Genomic DNA, 19,778 nt, shown 5'->3' on the forward strand with positions numbered 1-19,778 from the left:
AAGTTATTTTTATCTTTTTTCAAGTGTCCAAAGATATTTTCAGTAGAAACTAGACTAAAATTACTTGGTAAAATTTTGTGTTTTTGCAGTGATCCCTTTAGTTGTGGCAACAATGATTGATATTAAAACTGAATGAACAAACTCAAATAAAAAGTAACTTCAGTTTGACATCATTTATTTAAAGGCTGTAATAAATCATCTAACAGGTTGTGCTAATAAACGCCTCCTTCACATGTTTCATCTTTAAACCTATAATTTTGATACCAGTTCTTGTACCTGAAAAGCATTTAATTCAGTCAGAGGAAGGAAAAATGCAGTTAGGGTTGGAGGGGGGGTATGACCCTCTGTCCGTCACCATGACAACTGAATAGGAGCTTTGATTACAACTACAGAGGTGATTAACTGTGGATACAGACGGGATCTTGGACCTGGGTGACTATGAGTGTGTGTGTGTGTGTGTGTGTGTGTGTGTGACTCGCTTTACTCCTCATTCTGCCTCTCGTGCTGCAAAAAACATCTTACCAACTGTTTGTCTAGTTTCTAGTATATATATCTTATTACTAGGCCTGTTGGAATAGGCATTAAATCAATTAATCACATGATGAATTGAAATAAACTTTAATTTCCATTTGCATGATTTTTTTCTTTCTCTTTTCTCTCTTTCTACCAAAAACTGGATGATAAAAGTCTTCAGTTTGGTGTTTTGGTCTCAACTTTTTTTTAAGGACAATTATGTTTACAGAAACTTCATAACTCATTTTATTAATTGTTTCTGTTTTATTTATTTTGGATATTTAAAATGTCTTCCAGCTCCAGTGTTAAAATGTTCATTAGAATTTAAAGTTTATTGATCTTTGAGAATGCCATCACCATTATATTACTTGAAATGGTCTCAAAACACCAATATTATCGTTTATCGCAGTAACTTCTGGAACAATTTATTATCCTTTAAAATTTATTATTGTAACAGGCCTATTTATTACATTCGAAATAAAACAAAAACTAACTTACAATTAACTTCTCAGCAAGTTACTTACAAGTTACAAGTCAGTAATTTTAACTTTTCACATTTTAAAAGTGTCCTGTTATAAGTAGGGAAAAAATCTGGCAGTGGAACTAGAATTTTTTTATTGGTTTTCAAGATTTATTGACTTTAAACAAGCTCCTATATCTTGCTGAAAAGTTAATAGTATTTCTTATTTTAAGTGTACAAAAATATTTGCACCAGAATCTAGATGAAAATACTCCGTTAGACTTTGTGTTTTTGCAGTGCAGACGCCTCATCCTTCACTCTGGTTATTTCTGACTGTAAAAATCAATCGTTGTTTTACTCTGCTTCAGAAACATAAACACCCAATTGGTGTGAATCTGGAGGGTTTAGTTGTGTTTTCCAAACTATAGGCGAACAGATGTTGGAAGATGTTTCAGGAGGATGACAGGTGCTTCCATTTTAAACTTTATCTCAGGGAGCAGTAAGCTTGTGTTTGTGTTGATGGTTTATTTACACACACTGATTAATCTTATTCCCCTCAGGCCCGTTTCAGACTTTCAGTTAAAAATCTAAACATAAATATTCTCCACATTCATAGCTTGCACTCCTCTTAAAGGCTAAAAAGAAACCTTATGTGGCTGTTAGTTAATCTAATCACTGATACAGAGATCCAGAATGATGGAAGATTTGATGCAGTTTGATGAAATGAAAAGATTTCTGCAGGAAAGTTTCATGTTTATGTTTCAGTTTCTCACGTTCTAATTATTTGCATGCTTCTTTTTTGCTAAAATATGACGCATTCACACTCTTTTTGGTGTTTTTGTTTTTTCACAAGAGGTCCTGTTGTGTTGAGAAACATACAAGCGCAGCTAAAACCTAATAAAACTGCGGTGAAAGTGTGAGACAATGATGTAAAACGAGTGCGCAGACGTGCACGTGCGCGCTTGTGAGCAGCTATTTGGCTTCAACACGGCCGAGCGCTCCAGCTTCCCACTGTTATGTAATCTGAGAGGGAAAATCCAAGCTGCTGCTCACACACACACACACACACACGCCCGCACGCAAACACACACTTTCCCATCACACACTCTGTCTCCTTCCAAGACTCACATGCACTATGCACTACACAAATATGCTCAATTTGTGCACAAACTGGTCACCACCATATGCTGATCCTGTCTGCCAATAAAATGTCTGCCTGGCTGTGTTTGTGCGTCCAATGTGTGTGTGGATAGTTTTCACAGGGTGTGATTAGGTGAAGCGGAGGAATGTGGCTTCAGGTCCGGTTTTATTTAGACCTATAAACATGTTGTTTACCTTATTAAAATCATAACAATTTGATCATAATTTTTATTGAGTCATTTCCACATCAGCTGCGAAATAAAGTCAAAATTTTTCAATAACAGAAAAGCAAAACATATCAATGTGACTGAAGAGTTTCTCTTCTGTATTTAAGTTGATTTAACCATGGAAACAGTTCAGAAATAATGACACAAAACAAAAAATAATGTTGTCATTTATGATTTTGACAGTCTAATCTAATCGCTCAGTTTCTGTTTCAGGTGGATATTTACTTAAAAATTCACAAAATTACAGCCTAATAAACGTAACCACATCACAGTGAAATGTTGTGTTATGAAAAACTAAAAAATCTGTAAATAAATAAATCATAAATATTCCACTGACCTCATCTGGCCACTGATAAAATGCACCACATTGATTGAAACTCGACTAATTTCCAGTTTTAGTTGGTTTACAGCTTAACCTTTAACTTAAAAATTCTTTCTCTGCCTCTTTTTAAAAACAATTTCATGTCTGCTTTTAAAGTGTTGGTTATTTTTCTAAACACTAAGGCAGCTGTGGCATCTAAGTTGATCTACAGTCACACACAAACCTTTAAAACACTAAATATAACTTATGTTAAATCTATTTTATACAGTTATCTCTTCTACCTTAAATTGTTTCCTATTAAACAGTTTAAACATAATCATCTTTTATACAAATATAGTAATAATGCCTGAAAACATGGGGCTTAACATTCAACCCTGTGGAATACCAAATTTTGTATATTCGGTTGTACATACTGACATTTTTCATTTAAGTAATTTTCTAAGTATTTGGTTGCAGCATTTTAGCCCAAACGTGCTTTCAGAGTTGAGTTAAATGTGATTATAAGATTCTTTATAAGAAAGGCAGGGAAGTTTCAGCTGATTTACCATATAAAAAATACTGGGATCATGTATATCACCACCAAAAGTTTTTTTATCAAGTTTATGATTACATTTTTCTCTATTTATTTAACTTTTTATTTTAGCTTTATGTCTGAAACAATGTTATGTTTTAGTTAGTTAGTTATGACTTACCATGTTCAGTAATTTGCGTCTTTGTCTGAATTTTGTATTTTCATTTTTTTTCAAATGGGTTCCCAGTATTCAACCAGGTGGAACACCACAAGTTAGATTCTGCGGTTTTATACAGTTTTTTTTGTAGACTAAAACAAAATTTAAACATCTTCATTTTGCTCCGTTGATTTACTTTTTTCTTTAAATAAAAAATGCACTTTCCCTCGTCTTAAATCATAAGCCTTACATCTGTATGAAAGGAGCATTTCTCTGCCTCCCATTTTGTTTGGACTGAGTTTAAACATCCAGATGGTTGGATTTCGAAGGGAGCAAATAAAGAAAATAACAATCATCTTGCAGAGAGAAAGAGAGAGAGATAGAAATAGAGAGGGGAGATGAGAGAAAGGAGGGAGAGTGTGTGTGGGTGTTGGATACTCGCGGGACCTCAGCACTGCAGCATTCTTTCTCCTCTTTGTGTGTGTGTGTGAGAGAGAGAGGGTGAGTAAAGGTGGAGGCACTCCTGGGACCCCTCCAGCGCTGCAGCAGGTTGTGTGTGTGAGTGAGTGTATTCTCCAGCCCCCACAGTACCAATGGGTCAAGCTCACAACCTCCTGCATCAGAACCCCCCCCCCCCACCACCACCACCACCACCACCAACCATACACACACACCCTCCAATCGCCCCCTGGTTGCTATGGTAACACACCTTGAGCAAGCCCCCCAGAGGGGCTCGCACTCCTCCTCCTCCTCCTCCCTTCCACTGCTCTCTTCTTTGCTGCACTCCTTCTTCCTCACAGCGCCTCTTGCTGCTCTCTCCACGGCCGTCCTGTCCGTCTTCTTTTTTCCTTCCTTCCTTCGTCCCTCTTTTGGACACTTGTTCTTCTTCTCCTTGTTAAAACAACAGCCTGACTTCCAAATCGTCTGTAAATCAGTTCAACAGTTTCAATACCTAACAGTTTTTTTCATCTTTGCCAGTTTGTTGCAATACAAAGTGATTATCTCGACACTGCGAGTCATGCATGTGCAGCCGCTGCCCCCTATAAGCAGGTGGAAGAAAGCGCTTCCGTCATAGATCTGCAAAACGTAGATGTAGCAATCGCATAGCTAGAGAATAATGTGGAAATCCTTAGAAAACTTTCAACAGCCTATTTTAATGCACCATGCAGTAGTGAGCACACTTCCACTGATCCGCTAAAAGCTGAGCTAACGTTTCATTTAGTGATTTTGCTAACTTTGGAAACTTTTAGCCTGTTTAGCTTTCTCTAAGTTTAATTTCAGGGTAAATTCTAAAGCCTTAATCTACTTTTTGCTGTTTTGATCAACATTTGTGTTAAAGTTTTGGTTGTTGACTTAAAATTTCTTCAAACTAGACGCTTATATTCATGCTCTTATTTTGAGCATAGAAACTGTTTTTACGTAACAGGTCCGTTTCCTCTCCTCATATTCTCTCTCTTTTTCCCAATAACTTTTATTTCAAACAGGAAATATACAAGAACAAAATAAAACACGGACAGTAGAGGACAAGATATAAACATTATTATATTAACTTAGGGCTTTGTGGAACATGTCAGTTATAATTTCAAAATGAAATTGGTGCACAAAGATTTTAGTTTTTCAAGGACAAATATACTTTAGATTGAATTGAAGTTAGTGCTTTAGGATTAGCTTGTAAGTACCATGTTGGTGTAGCACTTTAGCAATAGCAGAATTGTTTGTGATTAATGATTTAGGGTTAGCACAAATAGCTTTTAGTTAGCATCACCCTCCATTGTTAATATGCATTAAGATATACAGTGGAAACCATCACTGTTGCAGAAGCTAACAGTTCTGGTCTTACAAACTTCAGTCAATAAACTTTGCACCTTGATTTCTCAGCTTCCCAAGTTGCATTTTCATTCTCAACAAAATATCAGTAAATATGATTTTTTATGGCTATATTTTAGTGTTCGGTTCCACAGAAATGTCTGCAAATAGACGAGGTTTCACTGTATGCTGACGACAGACAACTTTATGTTTCTGTCTCACCGCATGACCAAGCTCAACTAGAGTCAATAAAATAGATGTGTCTATAACATAAAAAGCCAGCTTTCCTCCAGCTTAGTGAAGATTTGGTGCCAAAAATGAAAAGTTAGACATCAACACTCAACTGGACACAATGAGAGCAAAGACAATTTAAAGCAGTTTCAGTAAAAGCATGAATTTATGTTTGGATGAGTTTATAAATCTTATACTGTGAAGCTTTACTGTGGTAAAGCTGGTGGTGGTTATTTTGCTTTATTATACCGCAAAATATTTCATAGATATTTTTATTTTCTGCTAAAAGTATCTTATTTCAGATTAATCACTAGGTATTCTAACCAATATAAGAAAACACTGGTGTGTGCATCAGCATCTATCCTGTATTAAAAATGAACATGGTTAGCTAAAACCACATAAAGCCCTCAGGCTGTTGTTGAATTATGTGTGTGGTGGGAAAACCTGATTAAAATGTGAAACTAATATCAGCAAATCTAAGTAAAAGTATCTATATTTCCAGGTTTCTCTTAGATTTATTAGGAAAAGTGTTTATTTCTCCTTTTTGTAGTCCTTTACTGTTGTGTACAGTAACCTGATTTCGTACTGTTACAGTAATAAATAAAAGAAATACTGCAAAAATTAGAAAAATATGAACCAGGGCGTCGTTAAATGAATCCCGAAATCACTGAAAGTTACTTTTAAGTTTGTTTTGTCTTATTTAAAGTGTATTAAGATATTTGCACTAAAAACTAGACCAAAAATCCTTGTTAGGATTTTGTGTTTTTGCAGTGTAGAATCAAAAGTAAACCAAAAAATGAAGAAACGACTTTAACAAAAAAAAGCATTGACGTCTTTACATCAAACATTCAGCTGATGGAGCTCATATATCCATATCCGTGTTTTTCTATTTTAAGACTACATTACACATTCCCAACCAGGCTGAGTATTTTTAAAAAGAATAAAACAGGAATTTTGTAAAATGGTTGAATAACTCTGAGTTACTTGGGTTTGTATTTTCACTTGAAGTGCAGATGCCTGTTTTACGGCACAAAGGACCGAACAGAGACATGCTCTGATATGGATTTTAGGGATAGAGGGGGCTGACAGGCGGAGAGACGGGCAGTAATGGAGGGCAGACGCCCAGGGGACCCTCGGCAGCTCGTTTAGAGCGGCGCCGGGAAGGTGGGTGTTTGCATGCATGTCGAGGTGTTTAAGAGGGGAAGCACCTTAGGGATCCATCGCCAGCACAAACCAAGGAGCTCATTTGTGTTGAGCTGCGTGTTGCAGGGGTCTGAGATGAGGCCAGCGTAAATGGGATGATGCCACCTGGTCCTGCTCCTCTGGTCAATTAGCAGAGAGAAAAAGGTGGTTAATGAGAGAGAATGAGACCGAGCAACAGCATGAGCAACAATGGTGTGTGTTTGTGTGAAATATGTCACGGTGGTGGCTTGTAATTGTGAGGATGACTACACTATGGACCGCGTTTTCCTTCAACATCCATAACATGTATGTTCTGCTTTAAATTTTCTAATGTTTTTTTGCTTCATGTGGAATCTGTGCAGTTATTCTGCTGATGCGCACGCAGCGATTACCTGGGTGTGTGTCAGAGTTGCTTCATTGGCTCATTGTTCAGTGGCTTATTGTGTAAAACTTCATCATTCAGTGTGTCCAGATATAATGAGGGATGGAGATACAATTCAGTTCTTAGACAACATATAGACATAGTTCTCAATAATAAATCTTACTAAGACAACTCCTGGATCCACACTGCAAAATCACTAAATCATACAAAAGATTTTTGATCTAGTTTTTTGTGAAAAATGTCTTGGTACACTTGAAATAAGACAAAACTAACTTGCAAGTAACTTTTTAGCAAGATAAAGAAGCTTGTTTTAAGTCAATAATTCCTTAGTATTGATGAAAAGGTACTACTGTAGTTCCATTGGCAGATTATTTAATTAAAAACATGGAAAAATATCTTATGAGTGAAATAATTGCCAGTGGAACTAGGACTTCCATCCATCCATCCATCCATCCATCCATCCATCCATCCATTCATTCATTCATCCATCTGTCCGTCCATCCGTTCATTCATTCATTCATTCATTTATTTATTCATTTATTTATTCATTTATTTTCTGACACCCTTGTCCCTGTGGGGTTGGGAGGGGTGCTGGTGCTTATCTCCAGCTAACTTTCCAGGTGAGAGGTGAATTTGGAGAGACCAATTTACCTGACAGTCATGTTTTTGGACTGTCGGAGGAAGCCGGAGAACCCGGAGAGAACCGACGCATGCACAGGGAGAACATGCAAACGGTGCAGAAAGACCCGGGGGCCGGGAATCGAACCCAGGACCTTCTTGCTGCAGAGCAAACTGCGCCACTGTGCAGCCCGGAACTAGGACTTGCTCACCAATATTAATTAATTACCGACTGAAAACATAAATGTTGCTGAAATGTTACATGTGAGCTAGCTGTTTCTTATTTCAGGTGCACTCATGTTTACAATAGAGACCAGACAAAAATATTTTAAGATTTTGTGTTTTTGCAGTGCATAAAATAAAACACATTATCTGTGAAAAAAATAAGCTCACTGCACAAATACACTGCTTTGTCAGCAACAACCAATCTGAGCCAGGAGCCGTGTCTTAGCGCTGTTAATCACCCTCGTGTACACAATGTTCACCCTTCACCCTGTTGCTATAGGCTCCACTACAGTTAGCAGAGTCTGCCAAAAATGCTCTGCCTAGTTAGCATAGACACCGATGACGGCAGATAAACAGTTTTCCTGTATCAGTAAGTTGTTTCTCTGCCTTTAGCACATGAAGAAACACGTTCACATGGTTGATTGGCAGCGTTAAAACCCTCCTCCTGGCTCTGATTGATTGTCTTTGGTTGGGATTGGTGCATTTCTTCATATGCCAATATGTAGCTCAGTGAGGAGTTGAAGGAAATTGATTTTTTTTTCAGATTATCTGTCTTGCATCATAACGGCTTTAAAAATGTTTTTAAATTTATTATTTATTTACAAATGCATGTAAAGTTCGTCCACTTCCTCCCTGAGGTTCTATTGCCGTCTGAAGGAACCCACCACTTCTGGTCACAAACAACCAGTCAGACCCCGGAGGAGGGTCTTAATGCTGTCAATCAATCTCATGAACTTGTTGCTAAATGTGGTAATAAAGGAGAAATAACTTACCGTTACATTAAAACTGTTTTATCGGTGGCTATGCTAACTAGCCCTAGCATTCACCACAGGCTGTGCTATCGGGAAGAAGCTATAGTGTAGCAAAGAGCAAGAGAGAGGGTGATGGACAGCGTTAAGACCCGCCTCCTGCCTCTGATTGGTTGTTTCTAGTTAGCAGAGGAGCTATTTTTTTTCCTCACTGATTATCTTCTCATCCATACGGTCATGACAATATGGATGAGAATATGTAAGGAAATATATTTTTGTAAAAGTTACATACTGGGGCTTCAAGGGGTTTGAACGAGTTCTTTCTCCTGGATGAAACCAGCGTCTTGGGGTTTGTAGATAAAAGCGACAAAGGATTATTGTCATGGTTAGTTTGAGTTAAAATCCAGAAAAAGTTAGATTTGAGTTGGTTGATAGAGAACTGTAAGCCCTAACCTTCACCCTCTCTCTTTGGCTGTGTCCTCCCCTATGTTCTCCGTCCCAGGGAAAGTCTCCCAGCGATGTGTGTGTGTGTGTTCATGTGCTGCTGGATCAAATACTCTCTGTGAGACAAAGCGTAGCGGCAGGACGCTCTGCGACTCTGTCATCTCACTATGGGTCGCACACGGACCGGGCTGCGCGGGGGGACGGCACACAGAGACAGCCGTCCCCACACACACACTGATCAAAACAATGTATTTGTCAGAAAAGAGAAGTCTTTCATGGGACACACACACACACACACACAGAGGCGTTGGAGGCCTCTCTCCATGCCCTTGTTCCGGACAGCCCAATTATCTCTCTGCACCTCACTGTTTTCTCCTCTGTTCTCTCTGAGGCTTTCACGTTCATTCTGGTTTGGATTCTTTTCTCTTTTTTCCGTTTGCAGCCATTTTTACTCTCACACTAATTGATTGACCATAAATGAGTTCCTAAAGTTTCTGTTGTCGGTTTGATGTCATATTGAAGCATGTTCCTGTGCACGGGAATTTATAAAGAAATGAAACGAAGCACTGCTAAAAAGATAACGGTCATATAAAACTGGATTTATTTGACTTTATGTCAGAAAGGGAAGACAGTCTCCTCAGTGGAAGTGATGTTTTCATCCTTTACCAAAGAGCTGGCATTGTATTTCTGTTGGTCCAAAACTGAATAGTTACAACAACTTTGTCCTAAAAAGGTAAAAAAAATTAAACCAACCTTTAAGCTACTCAAAAAGTGCAATAAAAATATTACAAACAAATTATTTTCTATTTCTATTTTAATTTATACATGAAACTTAGCCTATAGTTCAACGTTTTGCTTCATACAGAATAATCCTCGGCTATTGAGAAATGATGGCTTGGTGGAGGCGAAAACTCTGAAGTTTTAAATGATTGGATCTGATACTAAAAACACAAAAATAATGTGTTTTTTGCCAAGTATTTTTAATCTGGTTTCTAGTGCTAGTATCTCAGTATGCTTGAAATGAGACAAAAAAGTTTTTTAGCAATATTGTTTTAAGTCAATTATTCCTTAATGTTGATATTTCCACTGGCTGATTATTATTTGTTTATTATTATTATTATTAAAACAAGTTTGTTCTTCATTCAGTGAAGTTAATCACAGGGGGTTGAGTATCCAGAAATTTTACTCAATTAATAATTCATAATAAAATTACCTCAGAAAAAGTAAAAAGTACAGTTTAGTGAAAATATTTTTTTGGTAATACTTTATTAGAAGTGACATGACACTGTCATAAACATGAAGTGTCATTTGGTAAATAATGACACCTTTATTGTAAATTTGACAGATTTAATGAACTTTTTATTCATGATTTAACACAACATTCTTCAAAAGTGTCATTATTTACCAAATGATGCAAAGATAACACTTTCAATGCAACTTTGCATTACAAATGTCATTATTTACCAAATGACACTTCGTGACAACAGTTATAAATGTTCCATGTTTATGACAGTGTCATGTCAGTCTTATGCACCACCAACTCGGACAACATCACCCGATCCTGCAAGGATAGACGATTACTGATCAGATATTGATCGATTTAGTTTTAACTAATTAAATCCACATAATTTCCTCATTGGTCTTCAGCACATTGAGAATCCATGTAAGCTAAAGTATCAGTTGTTAAAGTAAAATATAACAGCCTCCTGTTTTTTTTAAATATTTTTATTTTCAGTTTCAGATTGTCTTTGTAACTGCGGCTAACAAACTTGCAGGTAGCGTGAGCGCTGCCGAGCAGCTCGGATGTTTCTTTGTAGGATCTCAGAAAACTGAGCGTAGAAGTAGGTTGTTGTGTTCATGTAAAGGTGGCTGATGTTTGACCGCTCCCTCTGATCCTGGCAGTGTGGGAAAGTGGGAGGCAGCTTCTGAGGCAGCTTTTCCCCACCGAGGGCGCAGCTTAAAGATGCCTTACACACAACCCCGTATCCAAAACACACACACACACATCCCCACACACACCAACATCAATGACGCGTAGGCGATTCTTCATCTTCTGTACTGTAGAAACTCCAAATATTACCAAGTATTCTTTTAGCTTCTAGCAAATATCTTAGTATACTTGAAATAATACAAAACAAACTCAAAAGTAACTTTTCAGTTGGATAACGGATCTTCTTTTAGGTCAATAATTCCTTAATATTGATTAAAAATGATTGGTTCCTCTGGCGGATCAAATGGAGCCTCCACTTTTAAAAAAATCAATATTAAGGAACCTAAAACAAACTCATACATCTTGCTGAAAAGTTACTTTTAAGTTCATTTTTGTCTTATTTCAAGACTACTAAGATTTATAGTTAATGTTTTCTGAAAAAGTCATTATTGAAAGTGAGAATTTGGTTTTAACCAGGATTATTTGCTGTTGAAACTAGACAGAAATATTTAATAAATCCTACCAAGAATGTTTGGTCCAGTTTCCAGTGCAAATATCATTGTTTTGCCTTATTTAAAGTATACCAACTTACAATTAATTTTCAACAAAAGATAGGAGCTTGTTTAAAGTCAATAATTCCTTAAAGGGGCAGTATTATTTAAAATCGACTTGTTATAATGTTATTCCCTCATCAATAAACAAACCTCGAGTGTTACCTTGATTCTTTCATGCATGTTTTAAAAAGTCCTTTAATCTCCATGGCGACCATTCAGCTGTGAAAAACACCTGGGTGGACCTAGCCCCGCCTTCGAGGCTTAGCTCCTCCTCCGAGCTGCAGTTTCCAACCTTCAAAGCTTCTGTCCGCATCCACTCAGCTCCTTCAGACTAGCCAGCAACAATTAGCAAACACCTGCTGAGCTCATTATAGGAGCTACTTCTCAGTGAAAGCTTGTAAAAATGTTGTTAAAGGGTTAATAGATGTTGTGATGACTTCCTGAAGACAGAGCTTCAGGAAGAGCAGGAGTTTTTAAAGAGAGAGAGACCAAATTTTAAGGCGTTAAATTCTGAAGTCAAATTTATTTCAAGTAATATTTGAGATTTATAGCATTTTCATAACAACTGATGTTAACATAGTTACTTGATTGTGCTATAAAATTGCACTATATGCTTGGAAAACACATAACTTTAGCACTGATGAAGTTCTACCACTGTCAGATCATCACCTGTCACTTATAATACAACATTATTCATCAGTATTAATGAATTTTTGACTCTTTTATCCTGCTGAAAAGTGTTTTGTACGTTAATTTAGTCTCAGTTCAAGTGTCCTAAGACATTTCCATTTGAAACCCGACCAGAAATACTTTTTAAAATTTGGTGTTTTTTGCAGTGTGCCTGTTTTCTGAACCAAACTTAAACTTTTTGCTTCTTAAACAATAAAATCGGAACCAATTGAAAAGCTGCAGCTGCACACCCGTCCTCCTGTCTCTCCCTCCGCCTCCCCCTGTCTCTCTCTGCATGCGTCGCTCCATGTGACTCTCTCTCCTGCTGCTTCAATCTCCTGGTAAATGATAATGAACCTCTATCTGTCTCAGTGTGTCTCGGACACGCTGGCGCCCCTCACAACCTCGCAGCCTTTGAGGTTTGCGTGTGTGTGTGTGTGTGTGTGGAGACGGGGCTTGTTTGGGGATCGGGACCACAACACACACACACACACAGCTATTGAGATGGGATTAGGGCACCCTTGTGATGGCCTTTGAGGCAAGAAGAGATAAAAATCTCGGTGTGCGTGTGTGTATTAGTCAGTATGGGTGTCATGGATGCATGATTGAAGACGTTATTAACCCTGCGATCCCCTGCAGCGGAGATTTTGCAGAGTGCGTGTGAGTTAGCACTTACAGGACATGAGATAAGTGTTAAAAAAGAGGATGTGTGTGTATATATGTGTGTGTGTGCACCGCTTCATGGGGGTCACAGATTGGCCTGCAGACGACACCATCTGATGTCTCCCGGCAGTTCGGTCCTGTGGCGTGTGTGTGTGTGAGTGTGTGTGTTGCCTCGTGCTGTGTGTGTGGGCGACTGGGGTATCGGACCTGTTTGGTACGCTGGTGATAAGGACAACAGGCAGGGGACTCAATCACCGAGGGGTGCCTGTGTGTGTTTGTGTTTACGACGCCCACCTTCATCTGGCCTTCACCGTGGGGGCAGTGATGTCACTCACACCGTCTTAAAATAGACACAAACACAAAAATAAAAAACACGACTGTAGATGTAGCTCTGCACGCTATCACTTATTTTATTATATAAAAGATTATTTTTACTCTTTTTGCTTACTATTTGATGTAAAAGTGTTAGTACGGTAATCAGTGTTTTTAATTGTTGTAGTTTTTTGTGCTCGCATGTAGAAATCAATACATCCTCATGTTTTTTTAAGATGTTTCTTCAGGTCTTGGTTGCTTTTTGATGTTTCACTGCAGAAACACAAAATCTTACCAAGTATTTTTGGTCTAGTACACTTTAGTACAGCTGAAATAAGGAAAATATAGCTTACAAGTACTTTTCAGTAGGATATAGGAGCCTGTTTTACATCAGTAACACCTTAAAATTGATTGAAATTCTGCTTGTTTCACTTATAACATGGCAAAAATATCTTGTTATAAGTGAAATAATCTGCATAGTATCTTAACCTAAAACCTGGCACACATTTTCTGTTGCTGTTTCTTACACAGTCTGAAAAACATCTTAAAAAGCAATATGTAGTAGATAAGAAACAAAGCTTGTCTTAATGTATTCCATCTCTAAACTTACCTTGCCCTACTTTATCTTATATTGGTTAATCTAACTGGACCTTTTTAAGGTTACTATATACTTATTAGTCTAGTTGAGCCAATCTAAGCTTCCTTTCCTGCCTTGGATTGCCTTAAATTAGCCTATTTTACTTTAACTTGCCAGATTTTTGCTTAGCTCGGCTTAATCTATCCAACTTGCTTTAGCCTACCTTAGTTTACCTTATCCTGCCTTGCATTAGCTTATCTCACCATACCTTTTCTTGATGTAGCCCATTTGTTCATTTATCTTGTTTAGACTATAGCTAAGCTATTAGCTTAGCCTACCATTCCTGATTATCTTGGCTTCATTTTGCCCCTGTAAACTTAATATAGCCTGCCTTAGCTTAGCTTACTTAGCTAACTTTTGTACACCTTACCTTATTTTAGCTAAATTGAGTTTAACTTAAGTTAGCATATGCAGATTAACTTTAGCCTTACTACTTTACCTGACATTGGCTTAGCTTAGTTTTTTGCTATTTATTTTGTTTGCCCTATTAAAACTACCTTATTTCGAATAAGTTTAGCTTAGCCTAAATTAGCTTATTTGGTATTAGCTTACTTTAGTTTATGTTAGTGTGTTGAGCTGCACTTCTTCTGTTCAGGCTAGTTTAGAGGATTTGTGAAATTAATAGAAAATATATACCAGAACTATTTTCAAAATTAACCATAAACATGTCTAAAAATACACTATGAATTAAAAACAAGTCAGTTGCGTTATAAGTTAACCGCTAGACAGTACAAATTGAGCAAACCTGATCTTTGTGGCAGTGGAGTTACAGTTAGATTTTTTTTTTTGAATTTTTGAATAAAAACAATGTAAATATAAACCTTTTGTACCTCATGTTTTGTATTTACATTCATATTTAAAGGAGAATGTATAGAAATGTTCCTTAGCAAAAATAATTAGGCTGTAATATGAAAACAACATTTACTAAAATAGCCTAACTTTGTTTCAGTATAAAGTGAAGAGATTTTTTTTATTCTTCATGTTTTGGGTTTTGATGCATATTTTGTGTCCATCTGTGTCTCTGCTGCCGCCTGTTTTTATGTACATCAGACATCTGTCCTGAGTGTCGGGTTAATGTCCCGAATTGATGTCACATGTTCCGGTTTCTGTGTTTCGGCTGATCTAACCTACGCATGCGTGTTTGTCTCCTATTTGCAGAGGAGGGCATCAATCACGAGTGCAAGCTGTGTAACCAGATGTTCGACTCACCTGCCAAGCTGCTGTGCCACCTGATAGAGCACAGCTTCGAAGGCATGGGAGGTACCTTCAAGTGTCCCGTCTGTTTTACAGGTGAGGCGCATGCTACCATGTTCAAGGACGGACCAAGCACACAATACAATCCGAAATATTTAATTTAACTGTGGAAAACATCCCATTTGACAAAGGTCAGAGTTTTATATAAGAAGCTGAAAAGTGTGGCATGTAGATGTGTTTGCTCTCTTTGAGATAAATACTGAGATCTGATTGGTCACCCTGCCTGGCCACGACCACCAGAGCTGCCAATCAGTTTGTTCACGTCATACCTTACATAGGTTAGCATTTTGTTCCATGTTGCATGTGATTAGATGACAGAAATGTTGCTTTTGTTGTTTTACAAATATTTTTTGTTGTTTGTTTCTAGTTTATTGTTTAAAAGTCAAACAATACATGTTAATAAACATTTAAATGTAAATGCATGAGACTATAGCCAAGTGGCTAATTTCTATCTTCCCATTGTTAGGTTGATCTGTACAATGTTTAATAGTAATTTAAAAAGGCAAACTCAGACTATTGCACAAAAAAAACTCTTTATGAAGGAGAAAAGTGGGTAATTAAACAGTTATTTAGAATTTGTAGTGTAGAATAGTTCAATAATTTTGGCTTTAAGTTGAGGAGCGTTAGCATAGCAGCGCTAAAGATAGAGTTAAGCTACACTAAGCTAAAACAGGCTAATCGCATCGCTAGAAAAGATGAGCTTGTGCCATTGGTTGATTTTGTAATAAATCAACAGATTTCTATGTTTTGTTTGGGTAAATAAATAATTTAGTTATTCATATTTTGGCTCACTGTCTAGTGCGCTATACTTCTACAGTTTGTGTAACTGCGGGGATCATTTCAATCTCTATGTTCTGTGAGTGTGTGTTAAATTCAGATCAGGTCAAACCCATCAAAGTTTGAGGTTGTAAATTGACTCTGATTAGAAGTGTCTAAAAACAAATCATTTTCAGAAACTTTTTGGCTTTATTCAACACAAATTATTTTGTCTGTGAGCTTAAAGCTGTAAAATGTGGGTTATTACTGCAGGAGGGTGTAATATGTGTGTGTTAACAACTTGAATGTTTTTAATCCGCAGGAGAGAGTAAATAAATGACCAAATTAGGTGTTCACATTCAGCACTTTTCCTCCCTGTTGTTGAGTTTGTCTTGTGTTGTACCCCCTCATACCCCCCATCCCCAACAGCCCCCTTCCCCAGGCACAGCAACACTTTAAACTTTAACTGTATTCCTTGGTGGCTCATGAATTAGTAAAATGGGCTCGGCTCCTGTGGGGAGGCTTAATAATTCAGCAGTCTCGGAGTGAAAACCAAAAGTTTACTGAAACAAAAGAGGGATGGGGGGGGAGGTATAAAACAACACTGGAGCTGGAATTAAAAAAACAAAAACCAAAGAACCGGATGATTAATTGATAAATATCACGTTCTGCTGACGGTGGTTCTTCCTGCTTTCTCTTTATTCAGATAAAATGCTTCTTCCTCATCAGTTACCCTCTCTTTTAATGATAATTCATATTTTACATTTTACTATCACAGATTTAACCCCTTTATGGCAAGCCGTTTTAATATAAAATCTGTTTCCTCTGACTACCTAAAAAGGTTTTGACTGTCCTGAAAGATAATTTAAGATATCTACATTTACATCCTGACTGGTAAGAATAACAATTCAAAGTACAGTGAACCCTCGTTTATCTCGGGGGTTACGTTCCAAAAAGAACCCGTGATAGGCGAAATCCGTGAAGTAGAAACCTTTATTTTTTTTTTTTGGAATTATTATACAATGAAATACTCCATAATACATTGAAACCAAAGAACAAAACCTTTTTACAGGCCCAAGCATTTGTTTAACAAATAAAAGTACTGTATAAATGTTTTGGGGTTTTTTGGGTTTTTTACAAATATCTACTGTACTGTAAAATAATAATTTTAATCATCAATACGAACTGAAGGCTTCAAATTGCGGAGATCAGCACCGCGACCCGAGTCATTGGATTAGAACGGGAGAAAATGAAAAATGATTATGAAAGAAAAACAAAGTACAGTAGGACAAATAGTGACTCACGTGTATTTCACTGCTCTTCTGACTGAGCCGCTGCAGCCTGACTCCGCTCTGCAGCGTTTTTTTCTTCTAAAGCCCGCGGTGGAGGTGTGTTTTTTCGAGAGAAGAACATAGTTATCAGTAGTTGTTGTTGCTCTTTTTAGCATCTTCCTCTGCCTTTTGGACAAAGTGCCTTTGTCGGTGCAGAACGTTTTGTCGACATTATGGGTTTTAGAGAAACTTGAAATTGCAAGAGAATTTGCAAACTTCAATTTGGCAATTTGTTTTATGTACGTGTACATATTAAACCGCAACGTTGTCGACACACAGATAGAGAAGAAGCGGAGAGACTGTTTAGCCAATCAGAATGCAGAACACAATGCACGATGCAAATCCGTGAAACAGCGAGACAGTGACAGGTGAACCGCGATATAGCGACGGTTCACTGTATCTTCAATTACATGTTGAAAATTTTTTTAAGCTTTGCAAAAACACATAATCTTGCAGTATTTTTGGTCTAGTTCCTAGTGCAAATATCTTAGCTTATAAAACTAACTTACAAGTAACTTTTCAGCTTGTTTTAAGTCTATAATTCCTTAATATTAATTAAAAGGTAGCAGTGGAACAAAACATGTTGCTTCTAATATGAAAAATCGTCTGGTTTCACTGGCAGATTATTTCATAGTAAATGTGGTCAAATAAAAGTAAAAAGAGTAAAAAAAAACTTCCAAAAGTTTTTTTTTTCCAAAATGTAACTGAGTAAATGTAACTAGTAACAACCCAGTTAACTAATATGTCTAAACAAATTACAGATATCTGGAATGTAAATGTGGTGAAGCCGATTTTTTGTAAAAACGGCTTGCCGTACCCTGTTGCATTAACTTCCATCACATCAGCACTGCAACGCTTTGCTCTGTTTCTCCTCCTTGCAGTGTTTGTGCAGGCCAACAAGCTGCAGCAGCACATTTTCGCCGTTCACGGTCAGGAGGACAAGATCTACGACTGCTCCCAGTGTCCGCAGAAGTTCTTCTTCCAGACAGAGCTACAGGTAGGATCTGTCTCCTCCGTCTGCAGGTCGGGGAGGGGAATGTGGGCTGCAGCTGCGTTTCCATAAAACTCTGTAAAATGGAATAATGGAAACACGACAATTTTGAAAGCACTAAAAAGTGGCGGGTTTTTTGTTCGTTTTTATGTTTCTGCAGACAAATGCTAAATATTTCAATGTTATATGTTTATTTAATCTGAATGTCTTGCATTTCCGTGAAAAAATTAAAGTTTTTCGAAGACTGACCGAGCAGAACAAATTAAAAGTTTCTGATCCAGCGACGTTTAAAACCAGGTTTAGTAGCAATGAGTGGTTTCAACCCACTTTTCTCTCCAGAATTGTTTCCCTTCACTTGCTGCCTTTCCATTGACCTTAATATTACACAAATGGGAATTATGAAAAATGTATTTACTTAATGGAAATGCTCATTTTGTTTGATAAAAAAGTTTTTCAGCAGTGTCAAAATAGATGTATTTCACAAAACTGCAATGGAAACACTTTTTCCACATCATGTGATCAACAAGCGGATGTTGCTGCTAGTGAAAGCGATGAAGATGACAGGAAGTGCTGGGAGGATGATGGTTTGTTTTTCCAGACCTCTCACAGCATCGCAGTTGTACTGAAAGTTGCACTGAAAGTCCATTTAATTGTCAACTTTGCATTTTTTGGCAAATAATAACACTTTAGTGCAAAGTTCAATTAAAACTTTGCATTAAAAGTTTACACTTCATGACAACAGTCATAAACATTCATGAAAACTCCTTCATATTTGACAGTCACAACCATTTAAATAAAGATTTACCATTTCATAACAGTTTACATCCGTTGCTGCCATGTTTTTTAATGACTTATTGCGTGAACAAGCTCACTCACATGTGATTTTAATTGAATTTCTTATTTAATGGAAACACTACAAATTGTTTTTTTTTTGGTTTTAGGTTTTTTTTATATATTAGCAGAGTTTAGACAAAGATTTCTTCACATTGTGATGGAAACACAGGTAGTGTGACCAAGGACACTCCATGGCAGAGGAATCTGATCCAGGACTCCACGCCACCTCTGTAATCACTCTGCCTTTTCTTCCCGTTTTTCCATCCCTCTCTCTCTGTCTCTCCTCATGAGGTCCTGGTAGGGTTCTGGCAGGCTTTGGATCGCTATGATTTATACTCATAAGTGGATATAAGTCACACTAGAGTAGGTCCTTAGCCAGCTGCAGTCAGCTCGGCGGTGATGTAAACCTTCCTCTCTTCTCCTACGGCTGCAGATCCTTCGGTCATCAGGAACCTGAGAGGTGAAGGTCAGAGAGTCGCTTCATTCTGCAGATTTACTGCAGCTTCGTAAACTTTTCTCACAATAAAATTCAAGCACTTATCAAGAAGATTTCAAATTTCACCAGCAGCAGCGCACAGAAGAAAAAACAATACAAATGGACTAAAGTGCCAGAATTAACCAGAAGGCTATTTTTAATTGGTTGTCCGATGCTAGAAAGCAACAATCAGTCAAGTTTATTTGTATAATACATTTCAAGAAGAAAGCTTTTCAAAGTGCTTTACATCATAAAAGCACAAAAATCAACAATTGAAGCGTTGCATTTTGTCAAATGCCGTCATTACGTATCAAAATGTTGGTCAGTATTTCATTTATTATAACTCAGTGTTTCAGCTGTTTTACAGTTTTACAGAAGTTTGTTCCAGATTTGTGGTGTATAGAA

The 19,778-nt window shown here is 37.3% G+C and overlaps 1 protein-coding gene across 2 annotated transcripts in view; it reads left to right on the forward strand.

The window, feature by feature from the left end:
• Positions 1-19,778, forward strand: part of znf423 (zinc finger protein 423) — a 186,980-nt gene that overhangs the window by 148,995 nt on the left and 18,207 nt on the right. For both annotated transcript variants that reach the window (XM_028042164.1, XM_028042172.1), the window contains 2 exons: positions 14,891-15,022; positions 17,955-18,070. In XM_028042164.1, coding sequence (XP_027897965.1) covers positions 14,891-15,022; positions 17,955-18,070 — 248 coding nt within the window. The remainder of the gene's footprint in view (positions 1-14,890; positions 15,023-17,954; positions 18,071-19,778) is intronic.

Source organism: Xiphophorus couchianus, chromosome 2, assembly GCF_001444195.1.
Source record: "Xiphophorus couchianus chromosome 2, X_couchianus-1.0, whole genome shotgun sequence".
NCBI classification, from domain to species: Eukaryota; Metazoa; Chordata; class Actinopteri; order Cyprinodontiformes; family Poeciliidae; genus Xiphophorus; species Xiphophorus couchianus.